At 36.6% G+C, this 26,298-nt stretch overlaps 1 protein-coding gene across 1 annotated transcript in view; it reads left to right on the top strand.

Annotated features, from left to right (window-relative positions):
* Window positions 1-26,298, top strand: part of TRAM1 (translocation associated membrane protein 1) — a 33,329-nt gene that overhangs the window by 3,870 nt on the left and 3,161 nt on the right. Inside the window, exons 2-10 of the mRNA XM_043601186.1 lie at window positions 4,482-4,545; window positions 6,575-6,696; window positions 6,819-6,935; window positions 8,378-8,436; window positions 10,103-10,187; window positions 17,192-17,262; window positions 17,364-17,468; window positions 19,284-19,427; window positions 19,774-19,934. Coding sequence (XP_043457121.1) covers window positions 4,482-4,545; window positions 6,575-6,696; window positions 6,819-6,935; window positions 8,378-8,436; window positions 10,103-10,187; window positions 17,192-17,262; window positions 17,364-17,468; window positions 19,284-19,427; window positions 19,774-19,934 — 928 coding nt within the window. The remainder of the gene's footprint in view (window positions 1-4,481; window positions 4,546-6,574; window positions 6,697-6,818; window positions 6,936-8,377; window positions 8,437-10,102; window positions 10,188-17,191; window positions 17,263-17,363; window positions 17,469-19,283; window positions 19,428-19,773; window positions 19,935-26,298) is intronic.

The following is a 26,298-nucleotide window of genomic DNA, read 5'->3' as shown; positions in this document are numbered from 1 at the left end:
AGAGTTCTAGAGGCTTGTTGTATTTTTAAGGGTGACGTGCCTTAATGCTAACATTTTCTTTCCATCTCATTTTTTAAATTTTTTTTTCAACATTTATTTATTTTTGGGACAGAGAGAGACAGAGCATGAACGGGGGAGGGGCAGAGAGAGAGGGAGACACAGAATCGGAAATAGGCTCCAGGCTCCGAGCCATCAGCCCAGAGCCTGACGCGGGGCTCGAACTCCCGGACCGCGAGATCGTGACCTGGCTGAAGTCGGACGCTTAACCGACTGCGCCACCCAGGCGCCCCTCCATCTCATTTTTTAAGAACTTAAGTTTATATCAGCTGGTGGGGAAGTGGAATTTGATACTCAGAAATTGTCTTTATCTTTCAGGCATACAGTCAGTATAGTAAGTCACACCTTCTTCTAACAAGCACAAAATAATTTTAGCAAGAAAAAAATACCAAGCCCCAGCTGGTGACCACTTGATTAAGCAAACATTAGGATATTCATGATATTACATACTCATAGAATTAGGTAATTCCTCAGGATTTATGTGACCTGTTCAAGATGTATCTATATAAGTCTCATTCTTTTCTTATAAATGTCCAAAACTGTCATAAACTCAGTTATTTGTACTTCTGAATGTAGCACAGGTTCTTGCAACGTATTTTATTCCAAACTAATTTTTGTCTTACTATTAACTGATTGTAATATTAATTTAAAGGATTGCTAGCTGGGGTGTGAGTCTTAGGAGGCCTGGGAATGGCTAATAGCATGATTACTGGTTTGCTTTTTCAATAAACTTTTTGGGATGTGTGGTTTGTATTTTTCCTCTTGCTCTACTTAATGCCACATGCTAAAGTAGCTGGAGGCCAGGTTTTAATTGTATTTGGAAGCCCACCATAAAAAGATAATCCAGTTTTTGTTGCTTTTGGTATTTGATATTAAATTTATCTTTAAAGAATTTCACTTGTCCTTTTTAAAGGACTCCTAAGTCGTTTTCTTAGCTATGGTAGTGGTGACCTCATATTCCAAACTAGAAACAGGTATGTGGTGAAAGTATGTTATGTGCTGATGTGTGAGAAGTCTAAACAAAGATATCAAAAAAATGAAATTTAGTAATCGGTCAACTTTATTAAAAATAATCACATGAAAGCAGTGTTGCCCTAGAAACTCATGCCCTCATTCTGCTCTAATGCATCCGTATGAATGACCCAAATGGTAATACCAGAAGCCTTTCTCGCCTTTTCTATTCGAGTGACCTTTACATATCTACCACAGTTAAGCAACTCACTTTAGTGCCCATACTGTGGACTTTATCACGTAGTCTGCCTTGTTTCCAGATTCTGAATTCCAGTAGAACAGAACACAGCCACAACCTACATAGTGTTTCATCTCCCTCATTCTACTGTTCGTATGCCAGCTCTCTACCTAGTCTAAGCTTTTATGGTCCCTTGGCCCCCGCATTGCTGTGCTTTCTTCCTGTAGACTTTAACTACTTGTCCCCACTCACCCCAGGCCCTCAGCTCCGTTTCCTCATGGTCTTTCTCCATATTAGCCCTGCAAATATCCAACCAGCATCCGCCTTTTATGTGCTTCTCCATTCATGGATTGCTGAGGGTTGCCAGAGAAAGTGCTACACTTGTGCGGATAGATTATGTTACAAATCAAAGGTTTCTAATCTCAGACATCAGTAACACCCAGTGATCTTTTTTACTTTTCCCTGGCCAGCTCCTTTCCCTATAGGAACAATATAAATATTCATCATCCAAATCCCCCATTACGCTTAACAGATGGCATTGCTTTTTTTTCCCCCTACAGAGAAAATAAGAGTTTATTAGATGTGAATTTCTTCAGTTTTCCTGCCTTTTGCACTTATCTGTCTCATCTATTACTGCTTCTTCATCTAAGAAGAAAACTATTCAAAATTAACTTCTAGCTCTATCCTTACATTTCATTCCATGTGAGATCTTCCTGTCCATTATCCCCTGCTATGCTGAATTTCTTCCTTTTCCCTGGCACCTTCTTAATTGCCCCCACAGAAGCTCAGTCTCTCTCATCATAAAAACATTAATTTTGACCTGGCATCTATTGCTAGATACCATTTTCTTTCTATTGTGTTCTTCAGTCCACTATATATGGTTTTTGCTCTCACTGCTTCATTGGGATCACTCAAGCTGTGACCACTGTTGACTTCTTAAACTGTCCAGTCGATTGTACTCTTTTCCTGCCAAGTCTCTTTTGAAACCTTGACTTTATTAGCCATACCTTTCTGCCATGTTTCCTCCTTAGCTTCAAGGGCATCAAGCCCTCTTCATTCTCTTTCTGTCTCTCTGATCATTTCTTCTCATTTTGCCACCAGCTTTTTCTCTGCCCACTCCGTGGCTCTGATGTTGTCCTACTTCTCTACAAACACTGTGAACTCTCCATAAGTGATTTATGTACCCCCAAAGCTTCAACTACTATCTGTAAAGTAGAGACTCCCAAGTCTTTAAGCAAGGGTCTCTCGGCAGAGTTCCAGGCGTAGGCTTATATGCCCACTGGTCTTTCCACCTGTGTATCTCACAGAAATCTAAGTTCATCCAAAACTCAGTTTTTTCCTCTCTTCCCCAAAATCTGCTCCTCCTCTTGTATTCCACATTTTTGTTAATAGTGTTACTTTTCACCTAATTGTTCAAGCTGTAAGTGTCCGTACATAATCTTTGACTCTTTCCTCTTACTCCCCAAGCCTTATTCTGCCTCTATCCCACTATCACCGTGTTAGTTCAGGTCTTACTGTCTTTCATGTGGTATCTTGCAGAAGTTTTATATTTTGATTTGTGTACTTCATTTTATGTGTTATCGAGTATTCAAGTATCGATCAGTCAATCTAATATGGGTCAGGAGGCCCCATGCTGGGCTCTAAGCATGTAATGAAGAAACAGGCATGGTCCCAGCTCTTACGGAGCTTACTTTCCAATGAGTGTGATAGAAATTAGTAATATTATCACACCAACAGTATGTGTTTTGAAAGAAAGGAACACAGTTTTCTGAGATAATCTAACCAAGGAAGTGACCTACTCTAAGAAGACAGGGAAGGCTTCCTTGAAAAGGTGTGATTGAACTGAGATCTGAAGGGGGAAGGTTTTCAACAGGGTTTCAGATAGAACTTGCACAGACCCTGTAATGGGAGGAGTGCGGGAGGCAGTGGTCTGAGGTAGGGCTGGAGAGAAGGGAATGGGCACAGATGGTTGTATGGGCCGCGTTAAAGATCTTGTTCTTTATCCTACAAAGAATGAGAATCCAGTGAAGGATTTTTGGGGTGGGGATAGAGGATGGGTGGCATGGGGAAAGGGGTTAACATGGTCAGAAGGTGATTCCGGTTGAAGTGTGGAGAATGGATCTGATGCTTTAGAGACCACTTAGTAGGTTACATCCATGATCTTTCTGAAAAACACAATTAAACTCCCCCCGCCCCCACAATTCTCCAGTTGTGCCAAAATAAAATCTAAACTCTTTAGTTCAACAAACAAGGCCCTTCCTAGCACTCGATAAGTTTTCTAGTCTTTTCTACTGCTTACTGATGCATATCCATGCCAGGCCTCATGTTTGCTGCTACTCAACCTTTGTGCTTTCTCTTCTTTTATCTAAGCTGCCCTCTTCGTCCCTCTTTATGAGGCTGGGGGACTTCTGTTTCCAACAAGAGACAGTTCCACGCCACATGCTCTGAGAAGCCTTTGCCTCATTCCCCACTGAGAGGAAAAAAGCAAAAACAAAAACAAAATGCATTCTTTATCCTGAGTACCTGTTTGCACTGATTCTATAGAATTATAACACTTCGTTTACTTATCTTCCTGACCCAACTGAGCTGTGAGTCATCAAGAATTGTATCATTCATCTTTGTTGTCCTTTCTTGTCTAGCACATTACCGGGTGCCTATAAATATTGAATAAGCATCCCATCTTTCTGTTCTGACCACTTCACTTTTACCAGTAGTCAGGTCAGTTAAGTATTTATTGACCACTTAACTGTCCCAAATGTGTGGGAGATAAACATACACCACAGACCCTACCTTGGATCCATTTTGTCATGGTAACTGTGCTTCCTTTTCTGTATGAATTTACATTCCAGTTTTTTCTTGATAGGAACTTTGTTCATGGTACAGAGTAGAGAGTCTTATTTGGATCAAATCCCTATTTACTGAAACTGCAGAGTGTCCCTTTAGAAATCTAAAGTTAGGAATAACACAGACTCATCTAAACTGCAGCACTCTCAGGTGAATTATGTTCACTCCCAAGCTCAACTCCTTGGTGATCAGGAATTCCAGTTGGGCCTGTCATGGTGCCACAGGAACTAGGGTGCCCTTGGTTCTTAGATTTGGGGCAGAACTTTTAATGGTTTCCTCCCCTGGTCTTCTATTTGGGAGAAGGTCACACATTAACTTGATCTTTTTTTTTTTCTTTCTTTCTTTCTCTTTCTTTCTTTCTTCCTTCCTTCCTTTCTTTCTTTCCTTCTAGATAACAGCAAAAGCCTCTATCATTTTTGTGACTCTTCAGTACAATGTTACCCTCCCTGCAACAGGTAGGTAGTTTTCTGTTAGTTTACTTGAACAAACTTGGAAATTTCCATGAGTACTAAATTCCTTCATTTTAACAGATTTCATTCATGATTAGGCTGAACATTATTTTGATGATTTTGTAATGCAGAAATGATGTTTTTGTTGGCTGCACCCTATGCACTATATGAAAATCGGAATTTATGTGTTTAATGTTTATTGTGTATTTTCTAAGTGGACTTGACTTTCCTTTTTTTTTTTTTTTTTTTTTTCTTTTTGCCTTCTCTTCCTTCTGATCTTTTCCATAAGAAAATTCTAAGAATAGATATTGTTAAAGTGTATTGTTAAAGTGTTATCATTCAATCAAGGTTTCTAAAGGTACAGTGTTTAGGTTCAGTTTCTCTGACCTATGAGTTATGTTTTGGACCTATAACAATCCTTTTAAGCCTGTTTTATTTTTGTGTTTTTGTTGTGCTCTACCTGTAATAGTTGTCAGTAAACTCTAGGAGTTTATAATAGCATCCAAACTACACTTTCAGGCTTTATTTTTAAAAGTTTTCTTTCTTTCTTTTTTTTTCTTTTTTTTTTTTTAATTTTAAGTAGGCTTCACACCCAACATGGGGCTTGAACTTGCAATCCTAAGATCAAAAATCACATGCTATACCACCTGAGCCAGCCAGGCACCCCTAAATGTTTTATTTCTAAATTGGGCTATGTGAAAATCCAGTTGTTATTGGATATTGGTTGCAATTGAATACAGTAATACAGTTAACTAGCATGGGTGAGGGTATTTGGCTAATAAAATATTAACATATTCAGACAAGTATTTGGCTCTGTATTTAGAATGCAAGATCAGATAGATGTATATATGTATATATATGTATATATGTGTATATATATATATACACACATATATATATATAAAACATTGAATTGGATTTAATTCAGTTATATAGTTGTATAAATACAGTTGACCCTTAAATAATGCAGAGGTTAGGGGCATCGACCGCTGCACAATCAAAAATCCATATATAATTTTTGAATTCCCACAAACTTAGCTACAATAGCCTACTGGTGACCAGAAGCCTTACCAATAACATAAACTGTCAATTAACATGTTTTGTGTATGTATTATATACTGCATTCTTATAATAAAGTAAGCTAAGAGAAAAGAAAATGTTATTTAAAAAAAGAAAATGTTACTAAAATCATAAGGACAAGAATGTACATTTACAGTACCGTACTGTATTTCTTGAAAGAAATCGGCAGGTAAGTGGACCCATGCAGTTCAAACCCGTGTTGTTCAGATGTCAACCATATTTGATTTAGTGACTTAGATATCAGATCCCTCAAAATCACCAAGTTGTTTTGAAATTTGAATATGCCAGAGAAGAATAATGCTTCTTTTCCCCAATTGTTTCCATAATCGTAAAGCTTGGTAATAAGCTATAGCAATTCACAAGTATTTGATTAAGATTTGTTTTGAAAAATGACAATTTCAAGGATTAAAAACAATTTTAAGTAGCAGTTGCTTCTATCTCTACTGCTTATAGATCAAAACTAATTCATATATAGATTAAATCATTTTTTTCCATCAGAATCATAATGAAGTGTTTAATTTGAAATGAGGTAGAAAGTTTCAAAATTCCATGAAAAGACAGACATACAGGCTAAGTATAACTTTGTGTAACCTAAGTATAATCCGATCTCTACCTGGGATAATACCAATTTTACAGTCTTTTCGAGGATCTGAGTATGGCCTCCCTTTCCCTGTTTTTTGGTCTTTGATGGCTGTAATGGCTGTAACTAACACGTGTCAAATCTTTTGTAATTAATTTCTGAGGCCTTAGATTTCTAGGTGGTGTCTTCAATTTTCATTGCTCCTAAGGCTCAAAATGTCTAAAGGCAAATTACCTATGATGTTTTTGTGGGATTTATTTATTAGGTTATTAGTCTTCTTTTGTTTGTTTCCATAACTATGTTGTACTTAGTGCTGTTTTTATAATCTTAATGTATATTTTTGTGTATGTGTGTCCTGTCCTTTTTGGCCTTCAGAAGAACAAGCTGCTGAATCAGCGTCCCTTTATTACTATGGTATCAAAGATTTGGCTACAGTTTTCTTCTACATGCTAGTGGCGATAATTATTCATGCCATAATTCAAGAGTATGTGTTGGATGTAAGTATGCAATCTTAGAAATCTATACTTTGTAAAGTACTAGCTCTCCGTACTGTGGTAGTCATGTATTAAATATATTTTATAATATATTCTTAATTACTAATGGTTGTTTTTATTTTTAGAAAATTAATAGGCGAATGCACTTCTCCAAAACGAAACACAGCAAGTTTAATGAATCTGGTCAGCTTAGTGCATTCTACCTTTTCTCTTGTATTTGGGGCACATTCATTCTAATATCTGTAAGTATATACTGTGCTGAAGTTTTCATTTCTCAAAGTATTTATGTTGTATACCCAGAACAAAAAATGATGTCCTATTTTTAATCCTGAACCTTAGAAAATCCCTCTTGTATTCTTGTTCTTATCTACGATGAGGAATTCTGTTTGAACTAGTATAAATCAGATTTCAGCGATAAATGGCTCTTTTGATTAGTTTTTATACAGCAGAAATTCTAAACTATGTCTGTGTTTCAGAAAGTTATTCATTTTCAGTCAGTCTGAATGTCGATTTTGTATCTTGTAGTCATTTGTAGATAACTCTCTATTAGCAAAAAGAGTCAGAGGTCAGGGATACTTTTAGTGGGTTCCATGTGTTGTAATGTTTCCAGTCATTTCCTCTTTTAAAAATAGTCTGAGGGGCTCCTGGGTGGCTCATTTGATTAAGTGCCTAACTCTTGATCTCAAAGTCATGAGATCAGGCCCCATGTTGGGCTCCAAGGTGGGTGTGGAGCCTACTGAAAAAAAAAAAAAAAGTCGAGTATTGTCCAAGCAACTTAAAATATTATATAACTTTTCAGTTAAAGCTATCAAAACCTTTAAGTGTATCATTCTAACTAATGAGGGGGAAGGGAGTATCTATATCAGTTTTAATATTCACAATCTCTGAAATTTATATGGACTCCAGAGTGTACAAATTTTTGAATTTATCAGGACACACAATTTTTTTTGCATTACTGTGTTAAAGATGAGTAAACAGGCAAGTGTATGATATTTAATGTTGGAAATACACTAAAAGTCAATCTTTCCAGGGCTCATTCCATTTTATACTGCTGTTTCTATAATACTTTATAAATGTATGTAATTTTAGCTTAAAATCTAGTGTACAATGTTTTGAAAAAATATAAAAGTACACATTTCAGTGGGAAATTATTTTTATTAAAGATAAGTCATTTGAGAGGTTTTTTTGTTTGTTTGTTTTTACGTGTACAATAATTCTCACTGAATAGATCGGGTCAGTGTGTAGACATCATCCTATAAAACTTGGCAACACCTTCACCCGCCATCCACTGCCAAGTGCCACGTCTTTCTCAAAAACCCTCCTCCGATTACCCGAGACAAAATTCATCTCTCCTGTAGCCACTGTTAACCTCTGTTATGTCCACTACTGGTTTTGGGTTGTTTTATGTTTGTTCACCTACATGTATTTTTTACCCTGATGAATTGAAAGAATTTTGAAGGCCAGGAATTATTCTTATTTGACCTCATGTCTTTCATAGTGGTTTTTACTTTGCTAAAATAAGCAATTCAACAGACTCAGAAATAGCTAAAAAGTTCAACTTCAGTGGGACTCTTTGGAGCCTGGTCTGGGAAATTATAAATGTTCAAGAAATGAAAATACAGTGTTATTTTCCAAGAAGTTTGCATTGTACTCCATAGGCTAATTTTTCTATCTTCTTTCTTAGGAAAACTACATCTCAGACCCAACTATCTTGTGGAGGGCTTATCCCCATAACCTGATGACGTAAGTCATTTTTAGCAGGCTTTTCCTAGTAATGGACCATGGTCACATCACTTTTAAGCAGAATCCGTTCTTGTCATTCTCTTTAGGACTTTGCAAATTCATACAGTAGCTACGTCATCAGCAGTCCTGCTGCCATAAGAAAAAAAATGTGCTTTTTTCATGTATATAATATTTCCAACATGTTCATTAGCTTGAGAAAACCGATTTTAACAAGAATCGGAATTTAGTTCTCTGTTTTCCCTTCTCCCTCATCCTTTCTGCTCATCAGTTCTCCATCTTCTCCATACTTTTGCTCCTTTTCTTTATCCCAGTCTCTTTTTATTCCTTTCATTTCTTGTTCTCTTACACTGTAAACTTGAAGGTAAGGATTGTTGTCTCTTTTATATCTTCCTAGCCCCCAAGGTGTCTATATAGACCTGTAAAACAGCCCAGTGTTGCAAAGACATTCTGCTAAATGACTCATTCTTCAAGCCCAGCTCTAGTAGGACTATTCCGCATTATTTTTCCTTGCTACTTTAGCCTGTATTGTCTTTTGCTTTCCTGAATTTGTCTTTTTGGTGTATTTTGGTAATATCTCTATATTGTCTTGAATGTTCTATAATTGCCTCATTTGTGTAAGTTATATTGTACCCATACCCACCAAGACTCTGTGTACCTTGACAGCAGTAGGAACTATCTCTATATTATATATCCTTCGTTGTGCCAGGCTGCATGTAGGTGTTCACTACCTAGACAGTGTTCAGTAAATGCCCTATGATGTAACATTTGGAGAAAAAGATATGAAGGGAACAACATGGCCATGCATACCTTTGTTTTAGGTCCAGCAGTAATACCCATACTGCTGAGTCATTCTGACTTTAAAAATGATATTAATTCAATGAGCTTTTATGGCATAGGATGGTAGACGTCAGGTTTATATGGGACTATATCTCCCCTCTCCGCAAAAACTTATTCCCGATTGGCTTTGTGTTTTCTATTATAGAAATCTGGAGGAGTAGGAGAATGGAGAACAAAGAGAAAGCAGGGGCACTGGAGGGTTATAATGTCATGAGACTGTTGATTCTAGGCTGATTAGATCTATCTCCAAAGGAACAATTCTATGCTTTATCCCTCTTTCTAATTCTGGTTTGCCTCCATTCTTTTGAGACTCTCTCAGGGTTCCAACCAGGTAGAGTTTCCCTAAGAAAAAATCCAGGGGATATCTGCAGTTGGGATTATACCAGTTTCGGGTGATGGTTTATCTATACACCTTCGCTTTTATGTCTGTCTTTTTGCGCTTCCTGCTTTCCTTTTGATGAAACCTTACAGGTCTGTGAACTGATTCCCTCGGTCATGTTCCTTATGTTTTCAGTAGCTAACACGACATACTAATCAGTATTAATTTGCTAATAGACAAGGGGCTCTGGTACCTCTCAGCCAGCTTGCACGTCATCAGGGTTCTGCAGATACTGTCTTTGCATCTGCTGTTTAATCCCGAGGAATTGACTGGTGGTAAGAATATTCTAGGGAGATGGGGAAGTGGCTGCTGGGGGGGCGCAGAGTATTGCGGGGGGGACATGAAATGATAACACAAAGGGAGCTCCGTAGTACATCCTGATTTCCAGTGTTTTACTTTATTCTTTTAAAATATTATGCTTTAAAAGATATTTTTTGCTTTCTTGTGCAGATTTCAAATGAAGTTTTTCTACATAGCCCAGTTGGCTTACTGGTTTCATGCTTTTCCTGAACTGTACTTCCAGAAAACCAAAAAAGTAAGCTGAGATTTTGTAACTTTGAAAGCTGTCTTGTCATTTTTTCCTTTTCTGAAAAGTCACTCTAAAATTAAACATTTCCTCATGTCTGTAACCTCCCCCCTTTCCTTCCCACCTCAACTCTCCCATTATATTCTCCCACCTCCCCTCTTTCATCAGAGACTAAATATCCTCACGTATCTCTTGATGTAAACCTTTCGTCCTATTTTATCTTAGAGTGGAATCTTTTACATGTGACATGTTAATCACTTGTCTTAAAATTGTATTAGTGGTAATTTAAAATAAATTAAAATTAAAATTTCAAAACGCAACATTAGTTTTATATTATTGATACTCTTAGGAGTTTCACAAATGAGACAAAAGGATTAATCAAATTATTTTACAACTAACCGTTCTATGTGCTAAGTCGCAGTGAAAAATTCAGTATAAAATAAAGTAAACCATAGTTAAACACTCAGCGGTGAAACTTTTCCTGAAATGGGTGGAACGTACTTTTAACATGTGGGAAAGATGTTTGTTTGTTGTTTGTTGTATTTGAACAAATAACTACCAGAGCAGTGCGATATCCTTCTTTCTGCTTTATCCTCCGTACTCCTGAAGTCGGATGTCCGCAAAGTAAATTTTAGTTCCCTTATTTAACCCTTTCTTCTCTCAAACCTGTACCAGTTCCCTGTTGCTTTAAACTGCTCAGGGCATCTGGGTGGTTCAGTCAGTTGATTTCAGCTCAGCTCATGATCCTGGGATCATGGGATCGAACCCTGGGTCAGGACTTAAGATTCTTAAGATTCTCTCTCTCTCTCCCTCTGCCCCTCTGCCCTACTCATGCTCCCTCTCTCTCTCAAGAAATAAATAAGTAAATAAAATAAAATACAGCTGTTCACCTGTCCTCTATGGGTTTCTTTGGTGTATACAAACTCCTCTCTGCTCCTTTTTTCCTCTTTTCTCTCCTTGGTCTTCATTCACACTGATAGTCTCTAATTTTATGATCCCAGCACATCAGTTCTTTTTCTGGGAATACCTTTAAACTAATCAAATGCTCTCATTCCCTTTCTCAGGGAGAGATTATTTATAAAATCCCCATATAGGAAACATGGGTGGGAATATGGACAAAACAAGTTTGGTCCTGAGTTAACAAGTATTAAAGATGGGTATGGCTACATGGGGATTCTTTATACTATTTGTTATATATGTATTTACATTTTTCTGCATTTAAAGCCTCCTTGCTTTGAGAAGCTTTTCAGGATAGAAGTGTAATGTGACCAGTTTATCTCTGCCTTCTCCAAAGCCACATTTATTTCTGTATGTACTGCAAATAGTTAATCCATGAGTATAGATACCTGATTTACTACTGTTTTGTGTCTGTTTTTTGTGTCCTGTGTGTTTGTCATCAACAGCATCTGTCCTGATGTTGTCTGCTATGATTAGAAAATAGCACCAATTTAGAGTTCATGTACTATGTCTCGAAAGAAGTTATCTTTACGTTAATTTCTTGTATCAAGAAGAATGTTTTTCTAGTTAAGTTGATTATAAGGATAAGGATGAAGATCCATAAAACCTTTGGCTTAGAACTATGTTAAGATAAGGGGCACCTGGGTGGCTCAGTTGGTTGAACTTCTGACTCATGATTTCAGTTCAGGTCATGATCTCACAGTTCATTTCATGACATCAAGCCCCACAGTTGGGCTCTGTGCTAACTGCATGGACCCTGCTTGGGATTCTCTCTTTCCCTCTCTCTGTGCCCCTCCCCTGCTCGTGAGCTCTTACTCTCTCTCTCCCTCAAAATAACAAAAGAAAAAAAAAGAACTGTGTTAAGATTCTTAGGCTCACAATTTCCAGAAGCCCTTCCATATTCATTAAACACCTAATGTGAACCACAGATGTCCTAGAGCTGTATTGTCCAAAACAGAAGCCACTGGCCACATTTAAAGTAACTACAGTTGGGGAGCCTGGGTGGCTCAGTTGGTTGAGCGTCCAGCTTCAGCTCAGGTCCTGATCTCGCAGTCTGTGAGTTCAAGCCCCTCATCAGGCTTTGTGCTGAGGGCTCAGAGCCTGGAGCCTGCTTCAGCTGTGTCTCCCTCTCTGTCCCTGCCCTTCTCCCACTTATACTCTCTCTCTCTTTCTCAAAATTAAGTAGCAGCAAAAAAAAAAATTTTAATACGTGAAGTAATTACAATTAAAAACCAAATTTACTTTCTGGGTCACACTTAGCCCTATTACAAGTACTCACTTAGCCACAAGTGGCTACATGTCTGCCATTTGGGATAGAAGAGATAGAGAACATTTCCATCATCACAGAAACTTCTGTTGGGCAGTATTGCTGAGAACATCATAGTTTCTTGATGTCTTACTACCATGGCTCAAATATTTAAAGCTTTCTTCATGTATGTACTTGTATACCCATGGACATAAGACGTTTGGGCTTCATTATTAATCCATATGTCTCTGTCTTGTTCCTTGACCATGTAAATAAAGAGGGACATTTCAAAGTGAATGTTCATTTTAGTTTTCAAAGTTCTTTCCTTATCAATTCCTGCCAGATGGCATTTCTCCAGAAATGCAATCTAATTTTTATGGAATAATTTGCATAACTTAGAACTTAACTGAAACTATTTTTAACACCTACATATGACAGTCGAAAGTAACTGTTTCAAGTAATTAACATAATTTGAAAGTAACAGCTGCATATGTGTTAAACAGTTTCTTAAAATTTACTCTATGAAAATTATTTTTGGAAGAACTCTTTACTGGAAGAAACTAGTACAGTGATTGTTTCGAACTGATCCTACAGAGAAATGAAGAAAGGAAGGAACACTGTTAGTAGCAGTTCAAGGGGTGTGTTAGTCACAAATAACTCAGTTTCTCCTGAGGAGAATATTTTAATTGCATATACAATGTATGGCTCCATATAAACATTACTCCATTTTGCCCATAAGAAGATTAACCATGTAATTTCTCAGCCAACTTGAATATATGAGCTTTCAGGGAAGTCTAGAGGAGGTAGCCAAATACTTTATTCCAATATTCAGTTTATTTCGTTTAATTATACATGCATATTGCATTGTCATATGAAGTATTTTAAATTAGGTGTAATGCATTTTCCCATTCCCACTTCATGAAAGTTACATTCACACTTTCCACATGCAACTTTGTTGTTCATACCTGTCATTCATCACTAGAGCCAATTTTGAATCCTCTAACTCCGTTTTTCCAAAGTGCATCATCTTCCGTCTAGTGATTCCTCTGTTAGACCTTTATAAGCACTTAGAAGTAACACTGATTAAGGTTCTTCAGGCTGTGTAACTTCCCCAAACATATATTTGTTGCTCAAAATAATGATCTAGATCCCTATAACATAAGAGCTTTGAAAAGATTTAAATAGGAGGTGGCTCCATGTGTGGTTTAGGCGAAAATCTTTGCCTTGTATTTGGGCATATTTATGCTATTCCATTTAAAGTCAAGTTTTTAGTAGTGTGTAGTTAAGAAAAGCATTTTCTTATAAAGATAGAATTTTACTGAAGTATATGCCTGATCTTTTTAATAAAAAGATGTTTGAATAACAACTGAAAATGTCACTTGAAGTTATTTATAATTTTAGAACTTGTTTTGACTTAATGTCCTGTATTTACTAGATTTTCCATAAAAAATGAGACTATTAGAATTTTAATTCATCATTCATGAGAATGAAATCATTCTTATATAAACTATTTAAACATTAGCATTAAGAATATATAAGAACTTGGGGTGCCTGGGTGGCTCAGTTGGTTAAGCGGTCAATTTTGGCTCAGGTCATGATCTCACAGTGTGGGTTTGAGCCCCATGTCGGGTTCTGTGCTGACAGACCAGAGCCTGGAGCCTGCTTCGAATTCTGTGTCTCCCTCTCTCCTTGCCCCTCCCCCGCTCACACTCTGTGTCTGTCTCTCTCTCTCTCTCTCTCTCAAAAATGAATAAACATTAAAAAAATTTTAGAAAAAAGAATATATAAGAGCTTGATAAAGCTTTTCTAATAACTCATTTTCATTACATATTTTTTCCACTCAAATACAAAAGAAGTTTATTAATCTTTAAACAAAATAAACAAAACCTAATTTCTGGCTCCTGGTAGAAAACATTTGTTTACATAATAATATTATAGGATGCTGTGTGAAAATGTCTTGAGAAGCCAAAACAGCTTGCTTTCAGCAATTCAGCTAGACACTAGATTGTAGAACAATGATCGATGCTCTTGGACGGTATGCTGACTGCCTAACTGGAATCTCTGATGTGGCCAGTGAACTAAGATGGCCAGGTTTCACCCAGCCACCTCTGTTTCCCATTCCCCTCACTCCATGGAAATGTGTAACCCCAGAGACCAAAGTGCTGGGCAAGGTTGTTGTTGGCCTCAGACATGTAAGCACCCTGCCAGTGGAGCTGTAACCCCACAAGGATTGGAGAATGTTGGAGGGGTTTGGCCTAAAACAGGGGTGCCATTATAGCCATGATCTAATTGAAATATAGGTAAAATTTCTCTTTTAAAAAATCATGTTATATCATCCCCATTGCCTTTGTAATTTTAAAAGAATATGGGAATGTCTTTAATGTAGAATGTGTGTTCTCCAGTTCACAACAATCTCCACCATTCCCTGTAGTATTAACACTCCTCTGTGTCACCCGTTTTTACTTAAACTTTTTCTCTGGTTGGACTTTCAAACATTCCTTTATAGACATTGGTCAATTTGTATATAGCTGAAGGGAATGTTATTTGGAAAAAGATTTCTTGATCCTCTGTCCTTTGGAAAGTTGTAGAAACTATGTTAAAAGCTCTTTCTGGGGCGCCTGGGTGGCTTAGTCAGTTGAGCGTCCGACTTCAGCTCAGGTCATGATCTCACAGTCTGTGAGTTCAAGCCCCTCGTCAGGCTCTGCACTGACAGCATGAAGAAGCCTGCTTGTGATTCTCTCTCTCTCCCCCCTTCCCTGCTCTCTCTCTCTCTCAAAATAAATAAACATTTTTTAGAAATTAAATATTTTTTAATCCCCCCCAAGAAGTTAGATTCTATAAAATAGTTTTTCCTGCAGTCATTCCAGAAAATTAATTGTGTTACACAAGTTTTTTATGTAAGAAAATGAGTTTAGTGTTCAGTCAGTAATTCAAACACTTCAGAGCTTATGTTACGAGTATCGAGAGTCTCCCTGGTCTCTTTTCGCCTCAGAAATTTGGAGCACTGATTAACACATCTGAAGGAGTATGGCAGTATTTCCCATATCAAGTCATTTACATGCCACTTGCTCTAACTTAAAATATTTTAATTAAAATTATAGTTACAAGTATTGTAACTATACACAACAAAAGTATTTTGTTGTGTACTATCTAAAATTATTTTGTGCAGTGCCAGTGCTATGAATACCACACTCTAGGAAACATGTATATCATGTATATATTTAGTGGCACCTCTATTCATAGCATATGAAAACACATTTATAACACTACCAGTGAGCTGTTCTAAAATTATTGTAAGAGCAGAAAAAGGTTCCCTTGTTGAATTTTTAGCATGTTAGTCTTGACATTGTTCTCCCTCTCTCCTTTTGTAGGGAGAAATATTTCATTGGAAGTTTAAAAATTACGTGGAGAAAATCTTAATTAAGAAAGTTCCTTTTCAGAGATCCTTCTCTTTCCAAATGGAAGAACCTCTCTAAAGTCGATGTTCTATCTTGGGTTTTTTCTCTGACAGTCCCAAAACATAGTACTATGTGTGGTAATATCTGACTCTTCTCCTACCTTTCTAACACTTGATCTTTGTACCGTTCTTACTAGAGAAGAGTTTTCAATTTCAAAACTACAATTGTAAAATCTCTGTTCTTTCTCCGAAGATTTGGGGAAGTAACTCTACTGAACTGTAGAGACCTGCACTCAACTGTGCTAGGTGGCAGACATGAGTTTTGTGAGGTTCCAGAAGAATACAGTTCAGTCCATTTAACATCAACCCACCATGTAAAAAATTGTAATTAGCAGCTGTAGTACATGAATAGTACTAACCAGATTAATACAGCTTTATACTACACAGAGATCAGGCTAATGTAACTATGTTTTATACACACAGGCACACATACGCACACACATACATGTGTGGAAGAGCAAAAACCAGAGAGAGTAGAAATGAGAAGTCTATGCATTTCATTAATTAACAAGTGTTTATTGCGTTTAACACTGTCAGTTTTTACAAATATTTTTGACTGCAAGTCAAGATGAAAAATCATATTTTACATTATAATTTAATGTGTATATGTGTGTGTGAAAACCATAATAAAATTCTCATGAAACAGTGCAATGTGCTGTACACCCTAGTATTTTCTAGTTTATTTCATATTTTAAAAGATACTAGTGTGACTCCTAAATTGATTTCATGATCCACTAGTAGTAATGATCCTTGACTCACATTTTTTTTTAAACACGGTTTTTAAGATAACCAGGTCACTAGGGACTATGGAAGAAAAAAGAAAAGCAAAAAGTAGAATCTGGATATGTGGCTTTACAGGGTTATTAGAAGGAGAAAGACTATATAACAAGGTAGTATCCTAAGTAAGAAGATAAAATTTTAACCTTCAGTTTTAATGGTTATAATGGTTAAAAGGGATTCAAAGCATGAGCTAAAAACTATGAATACTACTCTAAATAAAAGCATCTCTACTGCTATAAACATAGCAATTTTAATATTAGAAGGGCAGCATTGTGATTATCAACATTATGTCATTTAATAGATGTTTATTACAGAAAGAAACCATAGGTTTTGGCCCTGAAAGGGATTTTGAGTTCTTCTGATTCAGGCAAACCCAAGTATTGAGTCACATTTTCCAGGTGAGACAGCTGAAGCCTAGAAAGGTGCTAAAGCCGTGTAGCAGCTGGGGTAGAATGCAGGGGCTGAATAGCCTTCAGGTCTTCTCTAAGAGTGTATTTTTCACTCTACCACACTGCTACTAAGGAACGGAAATGTTTCGGCATGTTTTAATCTGTAATGCATCTCTGTTTACAGGAAGATATTCCTCGTCAGCTTGTCTACATTGGTCTTTACCTCTTTCACATCGCTGGAGCTTATCTTTTAAAGTGAGTTGGGATTTTGTTTGGATTTGTAAATGGACTGGGTAGATAGTATGCTAATCTGTCTGCTAATTAATCTTTACATTTTAAATTTGTTCTTTTAACAGCTTGAATCATCTGGGACTTGTTCTTCTGGTGCTGCATTATTTTGTTGAATTTCTTTTCCACATTTCCCGCCTGTTTTATTTTAGTGACGAAAAGTATCAGAAAGGGTAAGTTGCTTAGCCATTCTGTTTCTTGTGTAATTAAAGAGTCAGGGCCTGTATTGTCAAGGACTGTGCTATTGCCAAGGTCCCTGCTGCCGGCAATTATATCACTCTGTAAGCTGTTAGTAGTAGCTTTAAATAAAATGAAACGATTTTACAATTCAGGATGGTATTTTATTCTCTAAAATGGAGTCTTGTCTTAGTTAGCCAGATGTTACGTTGAAACTTGTAATTTGGAAGAGTTTTAGGGTTTACTTTTCTATTATAACTTCTCTTTTGTTTAATGCATGTTTTTCTTTTGGAGGAGGAGTAATAAGGAAGTGATAATAGGGATAAAAGTAACAGGGAAGAAGAAGATTAAATAATAGATTATATAAGATGCTAAAACATTTCAACGGCACAATTGGACTGAAAACAGAATTAGAGCACTATGACTTGTTTTTAAAAAAAAAGTAAAAGTAGGCCTATTAAATGGGAATGGGTGTTCTGTTAACAGGATAGCTTTTGTTTTGTCTTATTTAGCATTTTTGAAAATTTTTCTATGTACCGATAATTTTGAGGATCATTAATGATAGTTATATTTAAAAAAGAGATCAGCTAAATAAAAATTAATATTTCTTTTTTTTTTTTTAATTTTTTTTTCAACGTTTATTTATTTTTTGGGACAGAGAGAGACAGAGCATGAACGGGGGAGGGGCAGAGAGAGAGGGAGACACAGAATCGGAAACAGGCTACAGGCTCCAGGCTCTGAGCCATCAGCCCAGAGCCCGATGCGGGGCTCGAACTCACGGACCGCGAGATAGTGACCTGGCTGAAGTCGGACGCTTAACCGACTGCGCCACCCAGGCGCCCTAATATTTCTTTTTTTTTAATTTAATTTTTTTTATTAACTTGTTTTACTTTTTTTTTTTTTTTTTTTTAATTTACATCCAGATTAGCATATAGTGCAACAATGATTTCAGGAGTAGATTCCTTAGGGCCCCTTACCCATTTAGTCCACCCCCCCTCCCAAAACCCCTCCAGTAACCCTCTGTTTGTTCTCCATATTTAAGAGTCTCTTATGTTTTGTTCCCTTCCCTGTTTTTATATTATTTTTCTTTCCCTTCCCTTATGTTCATCTGTTTTGTCTCTTAAAGTCCTCATATGAGTGAAGTCATATGATTTTTGTCTTTCTCTAATTTCGCTTAGCATAATACCCTCCAGTTCCATCCACGTAGTTGCAAATGGCAAGATTTCACTCATTTTGATTGCCGAGTAATACTCCATTATATATATATATATATATATATATATATATATATGTATATATATATATATATACACACACATATATATATACACCACATCTTCTTTATCCACTCATCCATTGATGGACATTTGGGCTCTTTCCATCCTTTGGCTGTTGTTGATAGTGCTGCTATAAACATGGGGGTGCATGTGTCCCTTCAAAACAGCACACCTGTATCCCTTGGATAAATGCCTAGTAGTGCAATTGCTGGGTCGTAGGGTAGTTGTATGTTGTATTTTTAGTTTTTTGAGGAACCTCCATACTGTTTTCCAGAGTGGCTGCACCAGCTTGCATTCTCAAAATTAATTATTTCTTTATTGGACTTCCTAGAATCTTAAATATGCTGTTATGTATCTTCAAGAGTGTGATATAGTATATAGCATATCCCAGACATTTTACTTCTGAATCTCTTTTGCAGAACAATAGGAAATGCTGTCTTAATATGCATTTACTTAATAGGAATCTGATTCATATTAGAATCTTTTCATATCTTTGCAATTTTATGAATTTGACTTAGGATATTTTTCTTACAGGTTTTCTCTGTGGGCAGTTTTGTTTGTTTTGGGAAGACTTCTGACTTTAATTCTTTCAGTACTCACTGTTGGCTTTGGCCTTGCAAGAGCAGAGAACCAGAAATTGGATTTCAGTGCTGGGAACTTCAATGTGTTAGCTGTAAGGTACAATCGATTTAACATTTTTCTCACTTTGTCCTGCTATATAGTATGTATTACCAATTTATGATACAAATACCCTTAAAAAAATAGAGACAAATATGGGGGGAGCATATTTATTTGATTTGATATCAGACCTGTTGCAGTTGCATATGTCTGAACTGAAATACTAAAGGATCTCTTTGACTTTGGGGATTAACTGCTAATGGAATAATTGTTTATTAACATAATCTTGTCAGCCTTGGGAATTTAGCACTAAGTTAATTCTGTCAGTGCAAGATAGAATGCTTCATTCAATGACATTGTTTTGATGTACTCTTAATGTTTTGTTTATTGACTTTAATATCCTCAGAATTGCTGTCCTGGCATCCATTTGCATTACCCAAGCCTTCATGATGTGGAAGTTCATTAATTTTCAGCTTCGGAGGTGGAGAGAACATTCTACTTTTCAGGCACCAACTGTGAAGAAGAAACCAACAGTGACTAAAGGCAGATCTTCTAGGAAAGGAACAGGTTTGTATTCAGTAAGCAGTGGAAAACATTTTTTTTTTTAAATGTTGTGGAGTCTTATTATAAACATATTAAGATTTAAAATCTTATAAAGAAATTTTTTTCTCTCTTTAGCAAAATTAGAGGCAAAGTAAAACTTGCCCCATTCTACAGTTATTGTGTGAGGTCAGTTATTCCCCTCAAAAGCTGTCCACTAAATTTCTCTTTCCCAAGTTTTCCATTAGACTAGTATGTTTGGGCTGTTTTAGTAGCCAGTAACTAACCTAGAGAGTGGTAGTTTGTGCTTTCAAGCATCTTACTAATATTTAGAAAACAAAACCTCTTCACAGCCCCTTCCCATCTGCCCTTTAGTCCCAACTGGAAGAGCTCTTTCTATAACTTCTTATTGCTTGATCTTTCATATTTGAGCCTGCATCTGCCTTCTTTTCTCCTCTGGATTTTTATTGAAAAGGCATTGACATTGCAATAATTTTTTTTAACTTCTATTTGGTGTTATACATGGAACTGTGACACAGGGAGTTCCAGTTTTATCGACTCTGGTTTGCTTCTTGTATGTCTTCATATTTAATAGTTTATGTCCTCCAGCCTTGTCCTATTCAAGCTTGTCTCAGTAATTCTTGGGCCTTTGTGTTTCGTATAAATTTTTGTACATCTTTGTCAATTTTCACTCCCGCCCTCTCCCCCTCCCCCCAAAAAAAAACTCTTGCTGAGAAACTGGATTGGAATTACATTGAATCTATAGATCATTTCAGGGAGAATAGAGCACTTCAGGGCGTAAACATGGTGTATACTTCTATTTACCTAGACTGTCTTTAATTTCTCTCAGTAATATTTATTTAATACCATACCAAATTTAATCATATACCATAAAATTCAACCTTTAAAGTGTAGGTATCAGTGGTTCTTAAGTATATTCACAAAGTTCGTGAACCACTATCTAATTCCAGAACATTTTTATCTCCCTAGAAAGAAACCCATGCCCCCTAGCAGTCATTTCCTATCCCTTTCTTCCCCCTACCCCTGACAAATACTAACCTATTTTCTGTCTCTATGGATTGGTCTTTTCTGCATATTATATGGAATCATATAATATGTGATCTTTTGCAAATGATTTCTTTCACTTAGCATGTACCTAAGTGGATGTATATGCACATATGCAACATATATACATTGCAGCATATGCCAATACTTTATTCCTTTTTATGACCAAATACTATTCTGTTGTGTGAATATACCAAATTATGTTTATCATTTATTAGTTGATAGGCATTTGGATTGTTTCCACTCTTTGGCTACTATGAATAATGCTGCTGTAAACATTTATGTACAAGCTTTTGCTTGAACCCCTGTTTTTGCTTTCTTGGATATATACCTAGGAATGAATTGCTGGGTCCTATAGTTAACTGTGTGTTTAACATTTTCAGGGAAATTGCTAAACTGATTTCTAAAGTAGTTGCACCATTTTACATTCATTGTTTTTACATATGATATGCAGTTGTCCCTTGCACCATTTGTCAAAAAGATTAACCTTTCTCTATTAAGTTGTCCTGATATTCCTATTGAAAACCAGTTGGTCAAGTGCTTACAGGGCAGAATAAATAACTTGTTTTTGGCGAGGGGAGAAAATCGGTTGATCCAAAAGTAAGAATTTATTTCTGGGCTCTCGATTCTATTCTGTCAATCTGTGTACCTATTCTTATGCCAATACCACACTGTCTTGATTACTGTTGCTTTCTAGTTAGTTTTGAAATCAGGAAATGTGAGTCTTCCATTTTGTCCTTTTTCATGCTTTAGTTATTCTGGTCCCTTGCACTTCCATGTGAATTTTTTTTTTTTAAGATTTTAAGTAATCTCTACACCCAGCATGGGGCTTGAACTCATGACCCCCAGACAAAGAGTCACATTCTCTAATGACTGAACCAGCCAGGCACCCCTCCATATGAATGTTAGGATCAGCTTGTCAATTTCTGCAAAAAAGCCAGCTGGGCTTTTGATGTGGATTACTTTGACTCTGTAGATTTCCTTGGGAAGTGTGAACATGGATGTCTTTCCATTTATTTGGGTCTTCTTTCATTTCTTTCAATTAAATTTTATAGTTATCAGTATATAAGTCTTGCATTTCTTTTTCTTCCTCAATATTTTATTCTTTTTGATGATATTGTAAATAGAATTGTCTTCTTAATTTCATTTTTGTGTTAATCATTGCCAGTATGGCATTGATTTTTCCATATTTATCTTTTATCCTGCAACATTGCTGAATTTTTTAGGTTTATTATTGACTAGTGAAGTTTTGTGTGGATTCCTTGCCATTTTCAGTATGTAGGATCATGTCATCTGCAAATAGAAATGGCTTCACTTCTTCCTGTCAAATCTGTATGATTTTTACTTCATTTTCTTGCCATATTGCCCTGCCTAGAACCTCCAGAATAATTTTGAATAGAAGTAGTGAGAGCAGACATTCTTACCTTGTTACTGATTTTATCAGGAAGGCATCTAGTCTTTTCACATTAAGTATGATGTTATTACCTATGGGTTTTCCTAAATGTCTTTAGCAGCATGAGGAAGTTCCCTTCTATTTCGCGTTTGTTAGCATTTTCATTATGAAAGAATGTTATATTTTGTCACTTGCTTTTTCTACATCTACTACTGAGATCATCAGATGGTTTTTGTCCTTCCATTTTTTTGATATCATGTATTCCCATTAATTGATTTTTGAATGTTAAGCCAATAGTGCATTCCTGGGATAAATCCCATTTGGTCATGGTATATAATCCTCTTTAAGATGTTGTTTGATTTGGTTTGCTAGTATTTTATTGAGCATTTTTATATCTATATTCATAAAGGATATTGATGGGTATTTTTTTGTAAAATATTTGTTTTCAGATGTAAAACCAGTCTTGCATTTATGGCATAAAGGTGATGATGATAATGCATCACTTTTAGTAGATTGGTGTTTTCAGTATTTTTTTAGAATTTTTGCATCTGTATTCACAAAAGATTGGCCTCTAATCTGTTTTTCTTTTTGTTTTTGTAATATTTTTGTCAGATCTTGGTATCAGGGTGATGATGGCTTTATAAAAAGTATTGAGGGGCACCTGGGTGGCTCAGTGGTTAAGTGTCCAGCTCTTGGTTTCTGCTCAGGTCATGATCTTGTGGTTTTGTGGGTTTGAGCCCCCCATCAGGCTCTGTGCTGACGGTGCGGAGCCTGCTTGGAATCCTTGGTGTCCATCTCTTTCTGCCCCTCCTCCACTCACACTGTCTCTCTCAAAAATAAATAAACAAACCATTAATAGCTTTATCCTTTGTGTGATTTCAAGCATTGTTTCGTACTTAAATGTTTGGAAGAATCCATCAGTGAAGCCATGTAACCTAGAATCTTCTCTAGGGGAGGATGTTTACATTATTTAATAGATAATAGGATTATTCAGATATTTTATTCCTTATTGTGTCTCTTTTGGTAAGTTGTGTTTTCAAGGAATTTGTCCATTGCATCTAATTTGCAGTTATATTGGTAAAATTATTCATAATATTCTTTTATTAATTTGTGTACAACAGTGGTATCTTATTCCCTATGTTAGTAATTTATGCCTTTATCTCTTTTTTTTTTTTTTTTCATTAGCCAAGAACCAACATTTGTGGGGGATTTTATTGATTTTCATAGTCATATCATTGATTTCTGTTCTCATTTCCCTTTTTGGGGCTTGATTTGCTGTTTTGTTATTTGTGGTTTACCTTCTTGAAATGAATTTTTATATCATTGATTTTCCACCCATCTTGTGAATTACTTGCAATTAGGGCAGACTTTCCCTTTCAGCACTGCTTTAGCTGCATTTTACAAATTTTGATATGTCTTTTTCATTATCATTCAGTTCAGGATATTATAATTCCAATCTGGTTTCTTCTTTGACCCATGCATTACTTATTACTACATTGTTTAATTAACATCTACTTGGGCATTTTCCAGTGGTTTTGTTGTTGTTGTTACTCATTTCTAGCTTAATTCTGTTATTGTTTAAGAACATGTTCTGAATGATTTCAGTTCTTTGGAGTTTATTGAGACTTTCATTATGGCTCAGCATGTGTTCAGTTTTGGTAAATGTTCCATTTATACTTCAAAAGAGTGTGTTTTCCGTATTTGTTGGATATTCCATTACATATCAGGTCAGATTTGTTACTGTATTGTTCAGTCTTTTATATCTCTACTGTTTTGGTGGAAGGAGTTCTGTTGGTTCAGTCAGTTATTGCAGGAGATATTGACCACTTCTCCTTGTAGCTTACAAGTTTTTGCTTTAAATATTTTGAAGATGTAGGTACATCAAAATTTAGGGTTGTTCTAAATTCCTATTGAATATGTCCTTTTCTCTTAATGAATGTCCACCTTCATCTCTAGTAAATGTCTGAATTTACTATAGCTACAACAGTTTTTTTTTATGTTTATTTATTTTGAGGGAGAGAGAGTGAGGGAGGGGCAGAGAGAAAGGGAGAGAGAGAGAGAGAATCTGCTGGACAGTGTGGGAAAGACACAGGGCTCGAACTCACAAACCATGAGATCATGACCTAAGCCAAAGTCAAGATTTCAGACGCTTAATTGACTGAGCCACCCAGGCACCCTGCTACACCAACTTACTTTCGGTAAAATGTTGAGGTGTATCTTTTTCTATATTTTTTCTACTTTAAACCTTTCTTTGTTATTAAATATAAATTGTGTCTCTTGTAAACACATATAATTGGATTTATTTTCATCCAGTGTGATAATTTTTTGGCAGTTATATTGTGATGTCCGTGGGTGTGGTTGTCTTTGTATTTATCCTGCATTCTGTCATGTAGAGCTTCCTGAGTCGTGGCTTAGTTTGTTTTACATTTTTGGAGAGTTCTTGACCATAATTTCTTCAAATATTCTTCTGTCCCATTCTCTCTCTTGTCCTTTTGGAACTCCAATAATATGTGTTAAATCCTCTTCCCCTGTCTCTTACATCTTTTCATACTTTCTGCATTTTTCATCCCTTTTCTTTGAGTTTCAGTCTGAGTATTTTTTCTGGTTCACTGGTCTCTTCTGTTGTGCCTAATCTGCTGTTCATTTTTTTTGTTTTGTTTTGTTTTTTGTGTTTTTAAATTTTTTTTTTCCAACGTTTATTTATTTTTGGGACAGAGAGAGACAGAGCATGAACGGGGGAGGGGCAGAGAGAGAGGGAGACACAGAATCGGAAACAGGCTCCAGGCTCTGAGCCATTAGCCCAGAGCCCGACGCGGGGCTCGAACTCCCGGACCGCGAGATCGTGACCTGGCTGAAGTCGGATGCTTAACCGACTGCGCCACCCAGGCGCCCCCATTTGTTAAGTCTGCATTTTCAGTTACTGTATTTTCCAGTTCTAGGATTAAAGATTTTAGTTCTCTGGTGAAATTCTCCATATTTTCATTTCTTTCTTTCTGGGCCTTGATTTTCCTCAAATAGAATTCCAGCTTCTTGCGCTCTAGCACATAGCAATCTGCTCAGCCATACTGACCTGGTCTTTAAGCAATGCACACAAGAAGCTTGCCCTGATGGAACTGTTCCTCCTAAAGACTGCTGATTATGGCATTCTTTTTCCTGTCATTACATTTCTTCTGAAATTTCTTTGATTCTTTTTTGTTTAAAATCTCTTCCTCCTTAGGAATCAACTTGGCTCCCTGCTTGCAGCCCATAGTGGGACTCATACTGTTGTCAGCATGGTGTGCTGTCATTGAACACAGTACAATTCCTCACTAGTATCTTGGTGTGGACTAGTTCACTGTTGGATGCATTGTAGACAGTGTCAGTAATTCCACTCAGAACCCCAGGAGAAGTTCCCCACATCCAGCCTCAAGGCACAGTACTTCTTATTGCCTCCCCAGATTGGGACTGTGTGTATGGGGCAGAGCATCCCCGCTCATACTTCTGCTTCTTGTGGGAGGGCTTTCTCTTGCCCCTGGTTTTGCAGGGCTTGTGCCAGTTGTCCCGTGAGATGCCCATCACCTGGTGCTGGCTGAAAAAAACGAAGATCAATTTCTGATACATACTTTTTTTCTCTTGGTTTTTAGTCATTTGGTCTTGCTTTCTGATGGCTGGTAATTTTTAATTGAATACTGGACATTTTATATAACAATGTGTGTAGGCTCTAGATGTGTTTATAGAGGCTCTGGGTTGAATATGGGTAGATCATTCTATCCTGTCACAGTATCCATTTCCAGTTTGCCCTCATTCCTAGGACATCAACAGCTATTTGTACAATCTGTCTTCTCTGACAGACTCTGAATTCAAATTTTTTTCTTCCTGTTATTATAGAGTAATCAGCTCTCTTGTACTTGCAAAGGAAGTGCTCTCTGCTTGACTTCTCTGAGTCTTGCTTTG

Source organism: Prionailurus bengalensis, chromosome F2, assembly GCF_016509475.1.
Source record: "Prionailurus bengalensis isolate Pbe53 chromosome F2, Fcat_Pben_1.1_paternal_pri, whole genome shotgun sequence".
Taxonomy (NCBI): domain Eukaryota; kingdom Metazoa; phylum Chordata; class Mammalia; order Carnivora; family Felidae; genus Prionailurus; species Prionailurus bengalensis.
This window is presented reverse-complemented; position numbering and strand designations above follow the sequence as displayed.